We start from the raw sequence: 21,542 nt of genomic DNA on the forward strand, positions 1-21,542 counted from the left end.
ACGTCCACATGCTGTACCTAGCGTACCTAGGATGAGATGCATAGATGCAGATGCATGAACATAAAGAATACACATGAAGGAATGCAACAAGCATACTAAACAAGCATATGTTACACTATACACACATAAGCATGTCATACAACCAGCTAGCTATACATGATCAAGTACTTCACAATTTAGCAAAACATTTTAGGCATGCTACCTTAACTCTAGGAGTCCAAGATAACCATTTGCAATCATACAAACAAGAGCAAGTAGAAGCAAACAATTCTAGATACAAGCAGATTTGGATAGCAGCAAACAGTCACTTGTTTCAAACATAACTTAAGCTACAAACATCCCACAAGGATGATCTAAGACTTTATGAAAATCCATAGAAATTGTCTACAAGATTGATGTTTACATAAAAAGCTAATTACAAAGTTAAACAGGTCAAACATGTAGATATTTCAGACCTGTCCAGACATGGACATAAAACTGATTGCAACTTCAGAGAAGCATAACTGTAGTTACACAAATCCAAATGACTTGCAAAAAGACATTTTGGAAATCTTATGAAATTATCTATATTTCATATATAACCATCACAGCATGATTCCCAAGTTAAGTAGGTCGAAATTATACCTTTACAGAAACTGGTTCATACAAAACAGAGAGCAACCAATCCTGTACTCTAACTTTAAACAGTCATAACTCTTAAACTACTTGGCCAAATGACACCAAATTTTAACAGTAGCTAGATACATGAATTATATACAACTTTTGTATAAACAAGTTTCACAACAAAGCACATTATCATGAAGAACTTTGCTAAGTTCTCAGATCTGTCCATAAACCACATCGGCAAGAAAATAATTATTAACTTATGTTGCAAACACATAATTGGGCTAAACCAACTTTACCAACATTTCACCCATGACTAAAGAACACCAGAGAACCTAGTGTCCATGACCAAATAAATTCTTTTAATGCATTTCTTAATTTATTTTAGATAACAAGGTGACTTAATGGACATATAACAAAAGTATACAATAAATTCTACAAAAATTACAGTGGCTCACATATCCTCTCAATAGTCTACTGTACAAATTTTACTCCATTTGAATATGTATAGCAACCTCTATGGAAAAGACAAGTCGCTAAAGCAAGAAATCATGTGAGAGCAAGATAAACCAATAACTCACTCATACTTCATCCAATACTCATGAAATTTTTACCACACATCAACTATCACATGGGTAGCATGCCACAAAAATTTCACTTCATTTGAAGCCCTAGATCTACAGTTATGAAAAAGACAAATACCACTAGCATTACAAACCTAGCTGCATAAATATATTTTTACAGCCAAAACTTTAAAGTAAAACATGCAATATTATAGATCTAGTGCATAGAGAATTTCACAAGGATTCCAAAAAGTCCTCATTTGCTATTTTATGGATTTCCTATGAATTACTATGATTTTCTAAACTTTCAGCCGATTTAAAACAAATAGGTCCCTTGAGGTACTATTCACTTGAGTCAATGACAATGCAGTTAGGCCCTTGACCTTCGTCGAATTCTGGCATGACGCCCCTGGTCGGAAACTAGAGCAGAGGATGGCCGGACTCGTGGATTCCGGCGCTCCGGCTGCACGTCGACGGTGGAGAAGATGCGGTGGAGCATCACCACAACCGTGCGCGTACAGGGAACGGCTTGGCTCGGCCAGAGCCTGCCTGCGACCTCTTGGCCACGCGCACAGGCGTCCACGGCGGCCACGGCAGAGGAGGCTCTGAGGAGGGGTTCCATGGCGGTCGCGAGCTCGGTCCGGACAGCCATGGTGGCGGCGGCGGTAGTGTCAGCAGCAGCGCTAGCAGCAACGCCGGCACAGGGAGGAGGAAGGGCGTAGGAGGGAGAAGATGGAGGAACTGGAGGGGGACGCTGCAGAGGAGGAGCAGTGGCCTAGCAGGGAGCTTGGTGGGTAGGCAGCCATGGCGCTCGGCCTCTGTGTGCGCGAGAGCGCGAGCAGAGAGGGGAAACGAGCGAGGAGGAGAGCTCTGGGCGAGGGAGGAGCGGGCGCTCGGCCTTATGCAGCTGGGTGCGGTGGCGTGCACGCGAGCGAGCGCGAGGCCACGCGGCGCTTGGCTCCTGCCGGTGGTCGGCCAGTGATGCTGCTGCTTATCAATTCAAATTTCTGAAAAGCTAATACTACCTCAAATGTACAACTGAACATCGTTTTTCTCCCCTTCATAACTCATAAACGGAGTGACGAAAAACCAAACCAATTGCACGGTGTCGTAGAGCTACATGAGGACGACAACTTTACTTAAATAAGTTTGGCCAAGTTTGGCACGGTTTGCAAACTAAAAATCACCAAAGGCAGGTACATGGAAACGGAATCGAGAATTTCAGTCATTCCAAACTTAGCCGATTTTCGAACCCTGAAAACAGCACTGGATTCGATATTGCGAGCGACATTTGACTAGGCTAGGCACTAATTTAGCTCTTGATCCTTAAACAAAATTTGTTCTACATAATATGAACTCCAACTTGTATTTAGGGCCCACCACCATGCAAGCACTCCAAATAGTTGGTCAACATAGGTCAAAATCCTATCATGAAAAAGACAATTTTAGCTATTCCCACACTTAGAAACATTTTTTGGACATTTGCTCAACATGAACATTTCACGACTTTGGTTGTAGAGTTTAATTAGAGTCTTTTGAGCAAGGTTGCAAGGTTTGGCTAATGACTTATATTTCCATTCACTTAATAGTGCAATTCCAACACTTAGTAAAGCCATTCCAACAAGAATATAACTTATCATTTCATGTGACTTTTTGATTCCAAATGTCATGAAACTTTTCCAGTGATCACTATAGATAGAGAGTGATGTGAGACACATGAAACAAGCTTCATTAACATCACTCACACATATATCTTGAAAAGGGTTATCATGTAAACAAGGTGTTTTATCCTAATTCTAGCTGAACTCAATTTTATACATTTGACTTTGACATCTTCAACACCACTTGATCGGTCATGTTTGAGCTCAAACCCACTGCTTAACTGGTGACAAACACCGGGGTGTTACAACCGGCATGCCTTTGGCCTTCATCATGGATCGGGCCATGCCGACCACCATCTGGTTCTACCTCTCCACCACGCCATTCTGTTGTGGCGAGTACGGTGTGGTGTGGTGTCGCTCCACACCCTGATCCGTGCAGTACACAGCGAACTCTACTAAAGTGAATTCGCCGCCACGATTAGTCCTCAACACGTAGAGCTTCTTGCCGCTCTCGGCCTCCGCGCGTATCTTGAACTTCTTGATCGCCACCGCCGCTTCGTCCTTGCTCGTCAGGAGTTGTAGCCACATGTAGCGACTTCAATCATCCACGAGCAGGAGAAAGTACCGCCGACCATCATTTGTAGCTGGCGTGATTAGCCCACAGAGGTCGTTGTGGACAAGCTCGAGAGCATCCTTCGCGCGATACTTGGCCACCTTTGGAAATGGTAGCCTCCTCTGCTTCCCGACCAAGCAGCTATCACACAGCTCGCCTCTATGCTTGATGTGGGGAAGTCCTCGGACCATCTTCTCCAGCTGACCAAGCATGTCGAAGCTGAGATGTCCAAACCGGACATGCCACATCTACGGTTCCTTAGAGTGCCTTGTCGCTAGGCACATAGGCTGCTCTATCTTTAGGTTGAGGAGGTACAACCGGTTCAGGGACCTCTTCACCTTGGCAAGAAGTCGCTGCTCCCGGTCCCTGATCCTAAGGACTCTGTCCTTGATTAGTACCTTGCTACCGTGCTCATCTATCTGACCAATGCTGATGATGCTAGAACACAGCTGCGAGATGTAATATACATCCGTTAGCACGCGATGCTACCCATTCTAGCACCTGAAGATGATGGTGCCATGCCCTTGGATTGCCACCAGTGAGCCATCACCAAACTTCACCGTATCGGTAACATCGTCGTCGAGCTTGGAGAAGGATGCCTTGGAGCCCGTCATGTGATTGCTGGCACCAGAGTCCAGATACCACCGCTGCTCCTGGTCGGCGCCCACACATTTGAGGTGGACTTGGGCGTGTGGTTCATCGAGGTAGACGGTCTTTAGGGCCTTCCTAGGTCCTTCCACCGCCGTCGCCTCCTCCCTCTCCTCTGCCTCAACGTCGTGCAGTGCACAGAACATCGCCATCAGGATAGTGGCCTCATCCTCATCATTAGCTTGCACCAGATGATCCTCAGCCTTTTTCTCCTGCTTGCGATTTGGGCACTCCCGTGCCCAATGGCCCATCTTCCCGCAGCACCGATAGGCGTTGGGGTCGACCTGCTTCTTCTTCTTCGAAGAAGCCTTGTCGCGGTGCTTGCCATCGCCACCGCGACTAGAGGAGGCTGCCTTCCTGGAGTTCCTCCGAGCAGCCCACTCCTCTTCCATCAGTAGCAGTTTACCGCTATCCTTCATTGCTGTTGCCTGCTCTAGGCACTCGTCCATCGCCCGTAGATGGCCTGTCACATCCTCAATGGTGAGGGTGGACAAGTCCAGCATCGTCCCTATAGAGAGAGCGATCTGGATGTACTTTGCCGGCATGGAGTGAAGGTACTTGGAGACCGCCTCCTCTTCGTCGATGGAGACACCATGGCTCTTCAGCTTGCTGATGAGCGTTTGCAAGCGGAGGGAAAAGTCCTCCACCGTTTCACCATCCTTGAACTTGAGGAGGGCGTACTCCTGCTTCAGAAGCTAGGTCGTCGCCTTCTTTACGTGGTTAGAACCGACGCGCATCGCCGCAATAGCCTCCCACGCCTCCTTAGCAGAGCTCTTCGTTTCCAACAGCTCCTTGTACTCTGTCGGTGCAACAGCAAGGATAGCCTCCAATGCTGACATGTCATCTTTCTCATTATCGGTGCCATTGTCAACAGCATTCCAAAGCCGTCGGGCTCTGAGCTTAACCTTCATGGTCACCGACCACTCTCCATAGTTGGTGCGAGTCAGCGTCAGCCAACTAGTGCCGCTGATCTCCTGTACCATGTGAACAACAACCTCCGGTCGTGGCTGGGAAGCCACAGCAGTGCCACTGTTGTTGCCCATCTCAGAACCGCCCATCATCGCCAGCGGTTAGTCTGGCGACGGCGCTCGTATGGCTCTGATACCACTTGTTGGCCCACAGAATCACCGGCTCAGGTGAGTGAACCACTCACCAGTCTTACTGAGCACCCGCTAGTGTTGTCGAGCACCCACTAGCCGTGCCGACCGCGAACAAGCGTTGTCCGTCCCACACACTATGGCTAGAGCTAGAAGAAGAAGGGAGAACAGAGCATACACACACAGTACAAGACACCAGCGTTGGCCGAAGCCCTGTATGGGAGATGGCAAATCTGAACTCTCTTTAATGAGTTGTCGTGGTAGTCTATTTATACAACTCTATCCATCTAGTCCTAGTACAGCGCATATGCTGTAACAGTAACTAGATAACATACAGGGCTGACTCTGCGCCAGCCTCTGCATGTGGCTACAGTGCTGCAGGTGAGCCGTGCGGCGCCTGCACCTGCAGCGGCTACAATATCACAGTAGGGGGCCTTTCGACGCCGCCTTCCCTTGCTGTGTTCACACAAGGAAAGCAATAGTTTATTCTAACACTGTAGTTAATTTTTAGCCCAGTTGACTCAGAGAAGGAATATAGGATTGATTTCAAGAAAAAACAGTTGTCTAGCCTCTCATTCCATAATAATGAGAGTATCATCAGCGTACTAGATGACAGGGAAATCAGATGAAGTGCTGAGGGGAATAGGGAGATTCAAAATCCCACTGTTTTTGGCTTTGTTCAAAATGGATTGAAGGAGATCAGCAGCAAGAACAAAGAGATGAGATGAGAGGGGGTCCCCTTGTCTCACACCTCTCCTACAATGCACTGTTTTTCCAGGGATACCGTTAAGAAGAACTTTAGAGGTGCTAGAAGAGAGGATTGTTTTGATCCAGGACAGCCAGGGAATGCCAAAACCTTTGGCCTCAAGTAATCTTAAAATGGAGTTATCCTCAATCTTGTCAAAGGCCTTTTCAAAGTCAAGTTTGAGGATAATGATTTCCTTTTTAGAGTGGTGGCAAAGGTGAAGATATTCAAAAGGCCAGGCTAAGCAATCTTGGATGGTTCTGCTCTTAATAAACCCATATTGGTTTGTGTGGATCAAAGGGATGATAACCTCTTGCAATCTGTTGGCTAACAGCTTAGTGATCAGCTTCATGGAGCTATTGAGCAAAGAGAGAGGCCTAAAATCAGAGATTGAGGAAGGGCTCTGGATTTTAGGAACCAGGGTGATGAAGGATGAGTTGATGCTGTTCAAGCAGACCTGATTGGCTTGAAAATCCCAACAGAGGTTATAGAAATCATTTTTAATGTGGTTCAAATATTTTTTAATAAATTCAATGCTGAAGCCATCAGGGCTAGGAGATTTATCATTTGGGAGCTGTTTCACAATATCATCAATTTCAGTGGTGGTGAAGGGAAGTTCAAGACAATCAAGGCCCACATGAGCTTGAATAAGGGAAGGTAGATCAAATAACATTTCCTTGTAATCAGATTGACCTATTCTCTGCTTAAATGATTGCCAGATTAGAAGTTCTTTATCAGCATGGGAGCTCACAATGTCACCATTATTATTTTTGAGATTGCAATAGCATTTCTTCTGTGCCTTATAGTTGCATTTGCATGAAAAAATTTAGTCCATGCATCTCCCAGTGTTACCCACTTTATGGCACCTCTTTGTTTTGTTCAAGAATAGTGAGGAGCTTATCTCTTAAGATGGACCTGAAGTTCCATTCTTCTACACTTAAATCTCTGTACTCTTCCATAGTTTCAATGAGCTGCAAAGTTAAGCTGACATTCTCTATGCAGGACTTAAGACCGGAGAGTTTGGAACTCCAAGTTTTAAGGGCAAAGCTGTAGAGTGAAAAAATATAGACAGCGATTTTTATGCAAATGACTCTCTAAATGATGATTTAGAGAGTGAGATTTAGAAAGGTTTTTGGAGATGCTCTTATATGCATGTATACTGTGGTGATGTACTGAAGATCAGTTTGGAGTAGTTTCTTTATTTTATATGAAAAAATAGTATGGAGTTGGTTCCTGTGGGCTATGCGGCTGCTGCCGAACAGCGGAACTGGTACTGTGCTTGTGCCGGACACACTCGACGACTCACTCGGCCCGTCTGGTCTCCACACGACCACACGCTTTGTGTGTGTGTGTGTGTGCCCGCAGTTTAGAAGAGTTTTACAGACTAGCTGGTGGTCGAGGGCCAAAACCTACCGAGGACCGAAGCGGCAAAACCCCGAGCGCCGAGAGCACGGCTTGGGTCGCGGTCGACAAGTCATGGACGACGTGTGCGCGCGTGGCGGACGGCTGGAACTGGAATTGACGCGAACCACGTGATGGGGAGCCGGGCGCATGACGCGGCTGGACTCACAGGCCGGGAGAGGGGAATTCCACTGCCAAATCCAACGGCGGTCTGCTCGCTGTCTTGTGCCCGTGCGCCGCCGTTTGCCGCGTGATCGAGTCTCCTCGGTCATCACTGCCGGAGAACCACGAGGGCGACCTTGGAAGGACGAGGGGCGTTTGCACGAGCGAGTGGCAGACGGCTGGAATCGGCGGGAACCACATCACATGATGCGCCGGCGGCGGCCGGGACCGCGGCCAGACTCACGAGAGATGTCGAATGACGGCTGGCCTCGCCGGCATTTAGAGGAGTTTTTTTTTTTTTTTTGATAAGTGCATTTAGAGGAGATTGTGCATCCAGAGGTACCAGACCCGTATGCATGCACATGCACCCTACCATTCACAATGACAAGCTATAGGAACGTCGCTGATCAGCTCTACTCGACGCTGCTGCGGCTTCTGTACTCTGTGTTATGTGAGTCTCCTTTTTCTTTCTTTCGTTTTTTTTTTTTCTTACAGCAGCAGAAACTTAGAGCGCTCCAAGAGTTGACAAAACAGATTTTTTTTGGCATGATTAAAAAAACTGTTCTCCAACAACTGCCTGTCTAAACTCCTAACCTTTCCACGTGTATCATCGCCCAATCTGAAGGTGGAAGGACGTGGGAAAGAATAAAGATCAGGGTTTCTAATGTTAATGTGCAAGAGAGAAAGAAAATATAAAAGTGGCTAAGTGATTAAAAATAGTTTAGAATTTCTGATACAAAATTATCTTCTATATTTTAAAACTGAGGTTTTAGAAACGGTTAGAAGAACCCAACAAATGCACTTCCAACTTTTTTAAGCTACTGGGAAAACTCATTGATTTACTTTTTTTTTAACTATTGGAGATGCTCTTACAAATGAAAAGGTTTCAGAACATTGTTAAATCAAAAGAAGTCCGCATCTACTGCAGATTAATCAGTTCCCAACAAATAACAGGGAATCAAGGAATGTTTTGATGTTTTACCATATGCACAAGGATGGACCCCATACACAGGATTCATCCCATATTAACTTTATTCTCTTTTTGGTTCTGATAATGAACAGGGAGCTCATCCAATCATACAAGTGGAATTCTGAACCAGATCAAAAATGATCAACTGCTATAACTCTCATTTGTACCAGAACAATGTCGGTTAATTGCTCGATTACATTGTGAGCAACCAACAATCAAATGGTGGGCGGTACATATAAATCATTGCCTCGACAAAAAAAAGATTAATTAGCCTACACCTCAACAAAATTTCTTCCAAAATAATTCTACAAAACTTATTCCAAGATCTATATCTCAAAACACCAATGAGTGGAGCAAAACTTTAACAGACCATCAACAAAGAAGAGAAAATTCTTCAGGACAGAAGTTGCAGGCGAAGGTACACTTTGAGAGTTCAGACATTACTGTCAAGAGCTCCCTTCAGCGTATGCAGTCCTTCCATTGAGATGCTTCTTCGTACTCGGAATCGTGGGACCTCGATTTGAGGGGGTGGGTCGGCTGAGAAGCACACGACAACTACGGTTAGGTTATCACAACAGTCACGCCTAAGCGCCTCCTGGACAAGCTCTCGCGAGCACCGTTGTGGATCATTGTGTTCCATCAGCTCTTTCCTGACCATGGAAACAGCAAACTGGCTGCTCATTACATCCCAAAGGCCATCACAGCCTATTATCAAGAACTCATCTTCCTCAGTAAGCCTAACCTCCCTAAACTCAGGTTCTGGTGTAAGAGGGCATGCAGAGCCTTTGGAGCCTTTCATGTGCCAATCACCGATTGCCCTTGCTACAGCCAGCAGACCGTTGAGGTAGCCATCAAAGACGGTACCGCCAAGGTTTTCGATTCTGAGCCTTTCAACTGTGCAGCTGGGTTTGTGGTCTCTAGAGAGTTCAACAGCTCGGCCTCGCTTTCCTAATACGGCTCGACAGTCACCGGCATTCGCAACAAGCAGTGTCCTGCACCATTTTAATGAGGTTGGTGTGTGCATACTTTGAGATGCCATAGTACATAATTAATCAAAAAAGACTGTGAACAGCATACAGGCTGTAATGTTGAAATTTATCAACCCATAAAGGTAATAAGGCCCCAAGAAGAACAGCTTGGTCCAGCGAAGAACCTTTAATGTACAGATGATATGGGAGGTTGAGGCAGTAAATGTGAAGACTGTTAGATAAAGGTACCATGAACAGGGCTTTAACTAATGGTTTCTCTTGGAAATGAAACTCATAATAAAGGTAAAATGAAACGAAGTGCCTCTACTGATTCAAAAATCCATAACAGGGCTTTAACTAATAATCGGAAATGAAACGTGCCATCAACTTAGTAATTTCATGTAACAAAAAAAGTAAAAGTTCAAATGTTTTACTCATCTACGCCACACCAAATCTTTTGAGCTACTACTTAATTTATTATGTTATCAGCAAATATTAGGACTATACTTATACAGCAACATGACTATATTGACCAATATGTTGAAGTGTGAATAAATTTCTAAAGCATACATATTGATGTACTAAACATGGGAATTTACCTGCCAGATATAAGGACTGTCAATGCTGTGGTCCCAGAATTCCGATCAAGAGACTGGGAATCCGCAATTGCATGGTCAGCCTTTACAAAAGCATTTCTGATTGCCTTCTCGATGCTGTTGGGGAAGTGGCAATCTTCGGTTATGAACTTCAGTATATTCTTCCGGACAAAACAGGCAGCATCAGTACCACCATGGCCATCAAACACCTAAATATTCACAAACAAAACAGTAAGAATCTCCATGGCCAGGTGGCTAAAGAGCAAGACACTTATTTCTCACTAGCAAAATTCCCATTTGCAGTGTGCAGTACCAAAAGGTCCAAAATAGAAAGAAAAGCATTTATCATCTGGGTTTTTTCAAAAAAAAAATTATCCAAGGCATTTATCGTTGCCCATGTGGAACCGATTCCTCTTCAGTTCAATCATTTCTACCATCATGCATCTCCAGGCAGAATAAACTAGTAAGCCTAGAAGCTATCATAGCAGTATTATTGCCACTCAAAAAAGAACAAATCATAGATCCATAAAGAGTACACATTGTTAAATACTATTTAACAAAAGCAGTTAGTCCGCGCTTAGCTCTGATGCAAATGCAATTCCAACTCACCCCATAGAAGGCACCCGGTGCAGGGATGCCCGGGCCGCGGAGTCCAAGGTGCTCGACGAGGTTGTCCACACAGACATGTTCGTCCTCCATGTACGATTTGGGTCCAATATCCGCAAAACTCCCCGACCTGAACACAGGCAAGAAGCCCGGACGGATGTCTGCGGAAGGTGAGATCAAGCTGAGCGTCCCCGAATCCAGCCCCTGCAGCAGGAGAACAAAAGGACACACGTCAAATTTGTGTTGGGGACAAATGGCTGGGGGTGGCAGCGAGCTTTGCTTACGAATTCGGCGGAGGCAGCGGCGATGCGGGCGCTGCTGGCGCAGTGGCGGATGGACGTGAGTTGGTGCCGTGGCGGCTTGCCGCCCACGGGCGTGCTGCCCCCGCTCCTGCTGCTGCTACCCGGCGGGGTCTCCGGTTCCACCCCTCCGCTCATGGCTCGGCCTCTCCGTTACTCTGTTGGTGATCAGGGAGAGCACAGGAAACGAAAGCATTTCAGAAACAGAGGCGCAACTTTTGCACTGGCTACCGTCCCTGTGCAAGAAGAATGGTTAGAGTAGAGGGAATCGATTTTTTTTTAAAACGTAAAGCCATTTCTCTCAATCCGCCATCCATTATGAGGTCTCGAGCATTAGTGGAATGAAATTAAGGGAACAGGGGGACGGACATCCGAAACATCAACAACCCAACAGGAAATGAACGGGAAAATTTTTCATCCGGTGCTTTGATTGGGACCAAAAAGTTTGACCACACGACGCCATTTCCCGCTGCTCGGAGACCTCTGCGGCAGCCCGAACGGGAGGGAGAACCGGTCCTCCGCTGCCCCGGACGGAGAAGATCCGGTTTCTCCAGCGACGAGACGAAATCCAACGGAACCAAAGATGCAGAGTCGTGTGGACAAGATTAGATCAGAGAGGGGGCGCTCACCACCGGGGAAGGGAACGGGACGTTCGCGCGTCGCCGTCGCGAGGGACGCCGGGTGCGGGCCGCGGGCACGCGGGGAGGAGGTGGGTGGGTGGTGGCCGCGCCGGAGGTGCTGGTGGGTGGCGATGGGGGCGGGGAGGCGGAGAGCAGAGAGGGCCGGGGGGCGTGAGGACGAGGGGGAGGTGCTCGTTGATTTCAGAGTCCGGTTGGAGACGGGACGGGGCGAGAACGAGCGGGGGAGAAGCTGCGCATGCTGGATCGTGATCCCATCTGCTTATAGCAGCGGCTGTGCAGCACGGCGTACGGGTGGGCCCTCGCCGGCGCTCGGGGTGTGCGGTGCTCGGGTGCGCATTCCGTGTCCCTGTGGGGTTCGCTCGTTCGTTCGTCCCCCTTGTCCTTTTCAGCTCCTTCTTCCCTTTGTATTATGGGTGCTTCTCTTCTCCCACGCTGGAAGTGGATATAAGGTCATGTCGGTATGTGAGCAAAATATGGTGTGGATTTTGTACTTGCATTGTCGCTTTCGCCACTTTCTCTCTCTACCCTTCAAGGCTTAATGCTGATTCTCTAGTATATCTACTAAAAATCAACATTTTACCTTTATATATGCATCGCCATGTGAATAAAAGTATTTCATGTCCATACGCCGCTTATGTTTTTTTTTAGATTGTGGTTGATTAATTTCCTTTTTAATGGTCAAATTCACATATAATGGCTCGTTATGTTGTCTATTACTTATGTACACGGATATTATTTTTTCTCTAAGAGCATCTCCAAAAGTCTTTCTGGCATTTAAAAAAAAAAGGCTATACGGCACTCGAGTGTTTCAAAATCTGCCTGTGCTCGATTTTGTGGCCGCTCGCTCTGATTTGGCCATGAGCTTCTACCCTAGGATATGTTTCTAGCCCATCTTTCTTTACCATTTCTATGACAAACGGATCCCCCAATCTAGTGCACTGATTTGGTGTTTTTGCGCTTTTTGCCCGTTTTCACGCCTGTTCATTGCTGCAGCGGCTTCATTACAGTTCGTCTCCTCGCTGCTGACGGTGAAACGTCAAGACGCAGTACCTAGGGTTTGGCTAGGTTGTTCCTATGGTTTGGCCAGGTCTATTGATTCTTCTTCCAGTGTTTCCTCCGAAAGTTTCAGATTACATCTCACTGTAGCACATTTTACTATTCCTATTTGTGTGTAAGTTATGTGTTCGATCGGTGTCAATTGATTTTTCATTATTGTGAATGGTTATTTGGATTACTTGAACAGTTATCTGATCACTTTTTGGCTCTTTTTTTGTTTGTCTGTATGTTTTATTTGGTTTCAAAGGAGAAAAGGGGAGAGGGATTTATAGAGAAAGAGAGAGGACAAAAACAATAATGTGACAAGTAGGTCCCATGTATTGTGGGAAGCTATTGGTCATATGCTAAAGCATCTCCTCTAATTATAAAAAAGTGATATTAGGTTACCCTCGGTATTATCTTATTAGGGAAGTTGTATTGAAAAGCTGGTTAAGATGCTCTTATATTATACCCCCGTTACTTTCTATTGTCTAGTTAGATTTCCTATAAATTGGTCCGGGGCATGGCCAGCATAACAGCGAAGGTCCAATGGTCACGGGTTCAGGTGATAAAGTTAGGCTAAGGGGTGTTTGGTTCTAACCAGTCCTGACACATTGGATGTTGGACATAATTTAGAGTATTAAATATAGACTAATTATAAAAACTAATTGTACAGATTGAAACTAATTTACGAGACGAATCTATTAAGCCTAATTAGTCTATGATTTGACAATGTTATGCTAATAATGAATTAATTAGACTTAATAGATTCGTCTCGTGAATTAGTCATAAATTCTGTAATTAGTTTTATTATTATTACCTAAACACGGCCTCGCATCCAAAAATCGCTGGTGCCGAACTGCCGATGTGCGGTACTGGAGGCGGTAGCCAAATAGGAAAACATGTTAGTGTTCCATCCCGCATTGAATTCCGTTTTATTCTTCGTTGCAGTGTGCTTCCTATTATAAATTTTTTTCACTAATAAATTGTATTTTATATCGCATCTCATATTAATTTTAAATGTTCAAACTTTTATTTATAGGTTCAGTTTCACTTGCTATTGCTAATGTAGATGATATGATAGGCAGAGATGAACCTAATAATCGTCAATGATTAGGTATTTATTTTATATTATATCTTAGTTTTATTACCTGTTGTTTATATGGATTATCGATACCTGAGCCCCTTATGAATGTTTAAGCACATAGGCCCTGTTCGCTGGTTTGAAACTTGGCTGAAACTGGCTAAAAAATATTGTTCCGGTTGAATTGTTGTGAGAGAGAAAACAATGTTCCGGCTGAAAAAAGAAGTCAAACAAGTCGAATATGAGGTAAGCTGAACATGGCCTTAGTGGGCCTATGCTTGGATTTTCACCAGCGCCACCACCGGCACCGACCAAGGACGCCGCCATGTTAAGGGCCCCGTTCGCTGGTCTGAATCTTTGCTAAAACTGGCTAAAAAACACTGTTCTGGTTGAATTGTTGTAAGAGAAAAACACTATTCTGGCTGAAAAACAAGCCGAGCAAGTCGAATATGAGGTAAGTTGAACATGGCCTTTCCTCACCACCCATACCAGCTAGTAGCCCTTCCTCTAAGCATGATGCCTCTTTGCTCCACATCGAATTTCTAGCCTCGTCGAAGCCTTTAGCGGAGCTGGGAAAGACTACTATCATCGCACAAATTAGTTATTTGTTTTTGAAAAGAAATGCATATATCTACTCATCTGCCAACGAGTAACCGAAATCGCAAAAGTTGCTTTCGTACGGAGTCGATCTGACTGAACTCTCGGTAGTGTGCGGAGCAGCGGAAGCCGCGCGCACATCTCACATTTGCATGCTTATCGCCGTGACCCGCTTTTTACCAAGCGAAACATCCCACTCGGCGGTCGACGCCCGTGTCCCCTGGCTGCTGGCTCCCTGGATCAACAAGTTTCTGCACCCGGATGTGCTCTGCCGATGTGTAAAACTCCCGCCAAAAGTTGTATATCCTGCCGAACAAACGGCATATGTTTGCTTGGTACCCGGGACAAAACAAAACCAAAGGCACTCAGTGCGCGGGACAGCGACGTGAACCGATTGTGTGCGATGTACTGCTGGATCTGCATGATGAATGAGTCACGGACTCACGGTACGCGTACACGCCTGTTGCCTGGACAAAGAGAGAAAAGAGAGAATTTTTAAGGCGCTCGAAAATAATGAGAGTCATCTGTCTATTAAGAGGAACTTAAGCTGTGAGCCAGAACTATTTAGTTCTGCCCCCCATCTCCGTGGCTCCACCACCACGCCACTCGTGTCCCTAATCCGCAGGAGGCATGCTTCATCTTCCCTGGCACCGGCGCCAGCTGAACCGAGCCGGACAGGCAGCCCTCTCCAACGCCACGGGCACCGTCGCAGCTACAGCAGGCGTGGTCCGCGTGGAGAAGAAGGGCAGCGCAGCTGGTGCAGCAGCTGCCTGGGCTGCTGGCCTGCAATCGGTCTTGAGATTTTTTGTAGTGCTTGTCCGATTGCGAACCCCGTGCCTCTCGCATACGAAGCGAGCGCTCTACCATATGAACTACACCCCCTTTGTTGGACTGGATAGATCTGTATTATCCTAGTATGAAGCCTAAACTGTTACAGTTTCCTTCAGTTATTTCGGTGATGTGAGATTCAGAAGAAAGGAAGTATGAAGCTCAATGAATGGATTCGATGCAGAGGAGACGTTTGACGAGTTGATGGCTTGTCGGCATGGAATATTGTGATATTTTCAAGCTGTAGATACATGTCAGCTTTCTTTTGTATAGATGAGTTTGTGAAGAGGAAGGCATTAAAATAAGAGATAACGATCATCATGCTGTGGAAAAAATTCCTAGCTTATAATTGTTGTATCATTACGACTACCGGTATGAGAGCAAATAATGTAACTAAACGTCCATTGAGCCATGTTTAAATTTCTTTTTCTTGAAGCCAAGAACTGAACACTCTATTAAAGATTTGCTCAACTATACGATCCAATAGTTCAGAACCACTCATTAGTATACTGTACAAGACAACAGGAGATTTTGTGCAAATTAATCCATAATTATATGCTCGTGTCACACCAGGTTTATAATTCAACAGAGAATCAGGTTCAAATTGCAACACACTACTCAGGATAGTGAAACAGCAGGCGGCAAGCAGACAGATCACAGTTCTTGGCACTTCCTCTTGAGTCCATAAACATAAGTATAAAAACGCTTTCAAGTTTGTGCTTTTCCTTTTAGATTTTCATCTAGTGGAGGTGGAGCACACTGAAGTTGTGTTCAGTAGAGGAAGCAAGCTGAAGCCATTCTCAAATTTGGTTCAAAGTAACCAAAGAAGTTATAAACTAAAAATACAGACAGACTGAAATTTTCCCTATACTGAATGTCATAAAACTTTCATCAGGCTTTTGAAATGTCTGAATCCACACGTATGAGGTTGAGCATCTAATAACTACATCACTCAAAATTTCAACAGGTCTAAATTGATATCCGTTTAGGTTATTCAAAAGTAAATCCCAGGTCATCAATCTGTTGCAAAGATGGTTCCCCTGACCCTGACACGGTCGCTGTGGGTGAGGATGCAATCTCGCTGTCGGTTACTCATTGGGCGGGCAACTCCTGCTAAGTACGGTGGTGCCGATCCCCTCAAGCCGGCCACAGCAAGCCCTTGCAGGCGAGCACCGTCGAGACCCTGCAGGCTGCAGGCGGCCGAAGGCAGTACCTCCGAGGTGGCTGGTGGTGCGCCCCGTGAAGGCGGGCGACGTCGGCTATACCAGCAACCGACTGTGTTACAGGTGAAAGGTCTTGTTTGGTTTTAGTAATTGAGTGACAATTTAGATGGATTAATTGTGTTTATGTGAGATACACAGGTAATTAGTCCACAGGTACATATATGTGTGAGCAACATATGCCATGAAGGTGAAAATGACTTAGAGATGTTGCAAAGCTCACACATGTGATGATGAAGGAGCTTAAATGCACATGAGACATGACATTGAGTCATGTGATCAAGGTGAAGAAGATCAAGACAAGACTTGGCTTGATGGACCGGTTGCAAGCGTGAAGGGCAAGTCAAAGGCTTTGGAGCAATGGACCGTGTGGCGGTGAAGCTTGAGCAAGACTTGACGCCGATGGACAATGGCAACAGTGAAGAGCAAGTAAAGTCAAGATCGATGAACCAATATGATCACGTGATGATATGAAGTGGATCATATCATTGTTGATCGTGTTGGTGCATTTGTTGCATCGACGTTGGAGGAGATGGAATGGAATGCGCAAGGCAAAGGTATAACCTACGGCATTTTATTTCACCGGTCATAGGTGTGTAGAGAAGTTTATGACCGGGTTTAGGATAGATGGCCGTACTATCAAGAGGAGCAAACTTGTTTGCATATCGGTCATCTAGTGCCACTCGAGTGATCCAACTTTGCATCGTCGCTAGAATCGAGTGGCGTGGCAAGTTGAGTGGCTAACATCCTTTAGGAAATAATTGTGAAAAGCTAACACACATACACATGGTGGTGCACACTTAGTGGTGTTGGCACATTTACAATGGAGATGGAGTTGGAGTTGATGTGGATCAACTTGGTGAAGAAACTCCACCGGCGCCCTACACAGAAAAGACATAGTCTCACTGGGTACACCGGACGCTGGCACTAGAAGTGATCGGACGCTGGCAGGGCGCGTCCGGTCAGGCTGACGCATGATGACGCAGGAGCTAGAGTTTGACCGGACGCTGGGCTGCGTCCGATCACGTGCGACCGAACGCATCCGGTCAAGGTCGGTACCTTACTGTAAACGACCGGACGCTGAGGTCCAGCGTCCGGTCAGTTGAAGCTACTGTGTCCGGTCAGAAGATGACCGTTGAGATCGGAAGAATGCCGTTGAACGCAGGTGACACGTGGCTGTCATCGGGCGACCGAACGCTGAGGTCCAGCGTCCGGTCAATACGACCGGAGCATCCGGTCGACCCGACAGTTGCCCAGTGAAGGGGTAACGGCTAGTTTTGCCCTTAGAGCTATAAATAGAAGTGGCCTTCGGCCATGGCTAGTGTTGAGCACCTTGGGGAACTTTGTGTCCATGCTTGAGAGTGCTTAGGAGCCCTCTATCTCACACATACTTGATAGTGATCATTCGATTGTGTGAGTGAGCGATTCTAGTGCGATTGCATCGTGAGGTTGCATCGAGTGGCACTAGGTGATCGAGTTGTAAGCCGGTGGTGCTTGTTACTCTTGGAGGTTGACACCTCCTAGATGGCTTGGTGGTGGTCTTTGTCGAAGCCCGCAAGAAGCTTGTGCGGCGCTCCGGAGAAGTACTTGTGAGGGGTACTTGTGCTCGCCCCGCGGGAGTCGCGAAGAGCAACTTTAGTAAAGCGTGTCATTGAGCTACCCTCACCCAAGGGGTAGGTTCTTACGGCGCCCGACGTGCGGGCTTAGCGGGTGATGCTAATTAGCCGCCGAACCACCAAGTGAGCGGTCGACACAACGGGGACTAGCGTGTTGGCAAACACGTGAACCTCGGGAGAAAAATCATCGTGTCAACCTTGTTCTTCCCATTGGTTTGCATCCCTATTACACAAGCTTGCAATTACTTTTATACATATTTAGCTTGTGTAGTTGCTCTAGTAATTAGATAGCTTGTGTAGCTTGCTAATTACCTTCTTGCTTGTGTAGCATAGAAGTAGCTCCCTTGCGTGGCTAATTTGGTTTGTGTAACCTTGTTAGTCATATTATTTAGTTTGTGTAGCTAAGTAATTGCGCTCTCAAATTTGACATTGGTTGTCTTGTTATTGAGCATTGCTAGTAAGCTTAGGTGGCTTTGTGCTTTTGCTTACTAGTTTGTGTAGGAGCTCTCTTATTGCTTAAAGTACTAGTGGCATAGGTTTGTGTGACCTTGCTTCTAGAATTGGTTAGGTGAGCTCTAACTAGCCCGGCACCTTTGTTGCTTGATTAGTACATTTGAAAGGTGCTAGAGAACATAGATAGAGGGGTATAGTTTTGGCTAGACCGATAGTTATAATTCCGCACTTGTTTCGGTTAGCCGACGCGATTAATTTTAGAAAAGACTATTCACCCCCTCTCTAGTCCGCCATCTCGACCCTTCAAGTGGTATCAGAGCCCGGTCTCTCATTTGTGGTCTTCACCGACCCGAGAGGATGGCGGATTATGGGCTAGATGTTGATTATCCACATATTTTTGATGGCACACACTTTACACGATGGAAAAATTAGATAATATGTAATTTTAAGTATGTATGCCCTCAAATGTGGTGGATGGTAGATGTAGGCTTTTCTCATGTGTTGGATGAAGATAATCTAACTCAAGCACAAGAGAAATGCCTAGATCTCGACATCCATGCTACTAACATCATGTATATATCTTTGTATGATTGCATATTTGGAGAGATCATGGACATGAAGACTGCCCATGAGATTTGGAGGTATCTAAATGAGAAATATGGGACGGTCTCTGATGTTGATGATGAGCCCAAGGAGGAGGCACATGAGTGTGTTGAGCATAACCACAATTTGGTGATTGTGGAAGATTGCTCCACCTCATGGTCAAGTGATGATGATGATGATCGATCCACTACAAGTTCACTTGACAAGGTTGATGATGATGCCACAAGTGTTGCAAGTGATGATGCTACCCCATGCACACTTGATGGTGATGATGGTTCATGCTCAAGCCATGATGAAGATGCTACTACAAGCTCTCCGACTACATCACCACATTGCTTCATGTCACAAGGTGACACCAAGGTATTAAATGATAATGTGGTTGATTATATTGATTCATATGATGAGCTTGTTAGTAGACTTGCTAGCATGACCATGTCTTTAGAAAATGAGAATGCTAAAACATTGAAATTAGAAAATGAAAACTCATTTCTAAAGAACTCTTGTGAAGAACATAAGAAATTACTTGATGCTTATAAATCTTCACTTGATGAGCTAAAATTGAATCATGAGACACTACTTGCATCTCATGATGAATTATTAGAACAGCATGCTTTTCTCATTAAAATGTTTACCAAGAAACTTAAAAATAATGAGAGTTCATCACATGGGTCCATTGATCAATCACATATTGTTGCTAACCCTTGTGATGTATGCAAGAAGCATGTATCCACCTCTTGTGATGATTTATTAGATATGCCATGCTCTTCACATATAGATGCTTGTTCTACTTCCATGTCTTGTGAGACTAACATTTTGAAGAAGAACATTGAGCTCAAAAGTGAAATGAAGAAATTGAGCAACAAGTTAGAGAGGAGCTATAACTTAAAAGTCACCCTTGAGCACATGTTGAAGACTCAAAGAAACTATGGTGACAAGTGTGGCCTTGGCTTCAAGAAAAAGATGACAAAGGGTGAACGAAAGAGAGAGAGATAGATGAAAAAGCTACAACAAAGAAAGCTCTCTCATACCATGTGCTACCGGTGTCATAAAGCGGGACACCTTGCAAATGGTTGCCCTAACATTGAGAAGCTCAAGAATATAAAAAAAGAAGAGAGGCTAAAGCATGTCAAGTGCTTCAAGTGCCACACTTGAGGTCATCTTACCTCAATGTGCCCAACCAAGCAATTGGTGAAGCAACAAGTGAAGCCTCAACCAAAGCCACAAGTTGAGCAAGAGAAAATACCCCAAGTTCAAATCAAGATCAACCATGAAGATGGTGGTGATTTGATGATAAAGAAGAAGAAAACTAGAAGGGGTGGAAAGGCAAGGCATCCAATGCAAACTCAAGATGCCAAAATAATGAGCAAGAATAAAGATGAGAAGAAAGATCATGCTCACATCAAGTGCTTCAAGTGTGGAAGTGTGGGACACTTTGCCTCTAAGTGTCCTACCAAGCTTGAGAAGAAGGCTCAAGCAATCCATAAGAGGCAAGGCAATGAGAAGCACCACATGAGCAAAAAAGAGAAGGCTCAATCAAAGAGAAAGTGCTACTCATATCGGGAAAGGGGACACATGGCATATTCATGTCCCCTAGGTAAAATTTCTAAGCCTATTTCAATTGATGATCATAATGTTCTTAGAAAGGATGGTAATGGTATCTCTATGGTTGCTATTGCAATACATCCCGCTACTCATACTAAGGCATCGCCTAAGTATGTTGCTCCTAACTTGAGAGGACCCAAACTTGTTTGGGTACCATCAAAAAGTAGATGAATGAGTGTAGGTACCATGGCATTGGAGGCTTGATTCAAATTGTTTTCATATTAATCATCATATGTTGAATCAAGTATGGAAGCTTAGTGCATATCCAACCCAATGCTAAGTAAAAATTGAGTGAAGTCCAAATGCTATCAATATACAAGTGCTACAATTCAAGTAGTTGGTGATTCATTGGATATTATTTGATGGCTTGCAAATATTTGAGTTAAAGCTTGCTAGTTGAATTATCATGAGCTAAACAAAGGTATATCTTTTGTTGATCATTTCATTTGGGTGCATATGAGTTGATTAAATTGGATAAATAAGCAATGTTGCTTGCTATGAGATGATTGAATGGATAATTGATTAGTAGTCAAGTTTGGATTGATTTAAGTTCATAAGATGACATTTAGTAAGTGGTTTGAGTGGATATATGTCTTATGGAAGTATTCAAACAAGTTAGTATCAAGTTTGATTCATATTTGATGAAGTATAGCTCAATTGTTGAAATCTGTCCTATAATTGAGAATCTGAGCTAGCTGTGATCTTAGCCATGTTTGAGTGATCAACACTTATTGGATTGGTATAAAAATTGGTGTACATGCTCTAGACTTATGGTATAAGATGCTGTAGAAATTTCATGAAAATTGGATAAGAAATGCTTTAGTTTTGGAGTGGTTCTTGTCAGCTATAGTGCAGCAGTTTTCAGCATGTAGCAGTGGTGGAAGAATTGAAATTTGGTAGCCATCTAGAAGTCAAATGAAGCTCAATTTTTTACAGCTGCTACATAACTTTGTGAAGCATATCCCCACCAAATTTAGTGATATTTGGATTT

General features: G+C 44.8%; 1 protein-coding gene across 1 annotated transcript; it reads right to left on the reverse strand.

The window, feature by feature from the left end:
* Nucleotides 1-8,420: 8,420 nt before the first annotated feature.
* LOC136539425 (probable protein phosphatase 2C 47) lies at nt 8,421-11,878 on the reverse strand. Its single transcript, XM_066531379.1, has 5 exons — nt 11,502-11,878; nt 10,858-11,030; nt 10,577-10,777; nt 9,971-10,176; nt 8,421-9,395 (listed from the first exon to the last, which is right to left on the reverse strand). The coding sequence occupies exons 2-5, from the start codon at nt 11,008-11,010 to the stop codon at nt 8,837-8,839; spliced, it is 1,119 nt and encodes a 372-aa protein (XP_066387476.1). The 5' UTR covers nt 11,011-11,030; nt 11,502-11,878; the 3' UTR covers nt 8,421-8,836.
* Nucleotides 11,879-21,542: the final 9,664 nt, after the last annotated feature.

The sequence above is a fragment of the Miscanthus floridulus genome, chromosome 2, assembly GCF_019320115.1.
Source record: "Miscanthus floridulus cultivar M001 chromosome 2, ASM1932011v1, whole genome shotgun sequence".
In the NCBI taxonomy this organism is placed as follows: Eukaryota; Viridiplantae; Streptophyta; class Magnoliopsida; order Poales; family Poaceae; genus Miscanthus; species Miscanthus floridulus.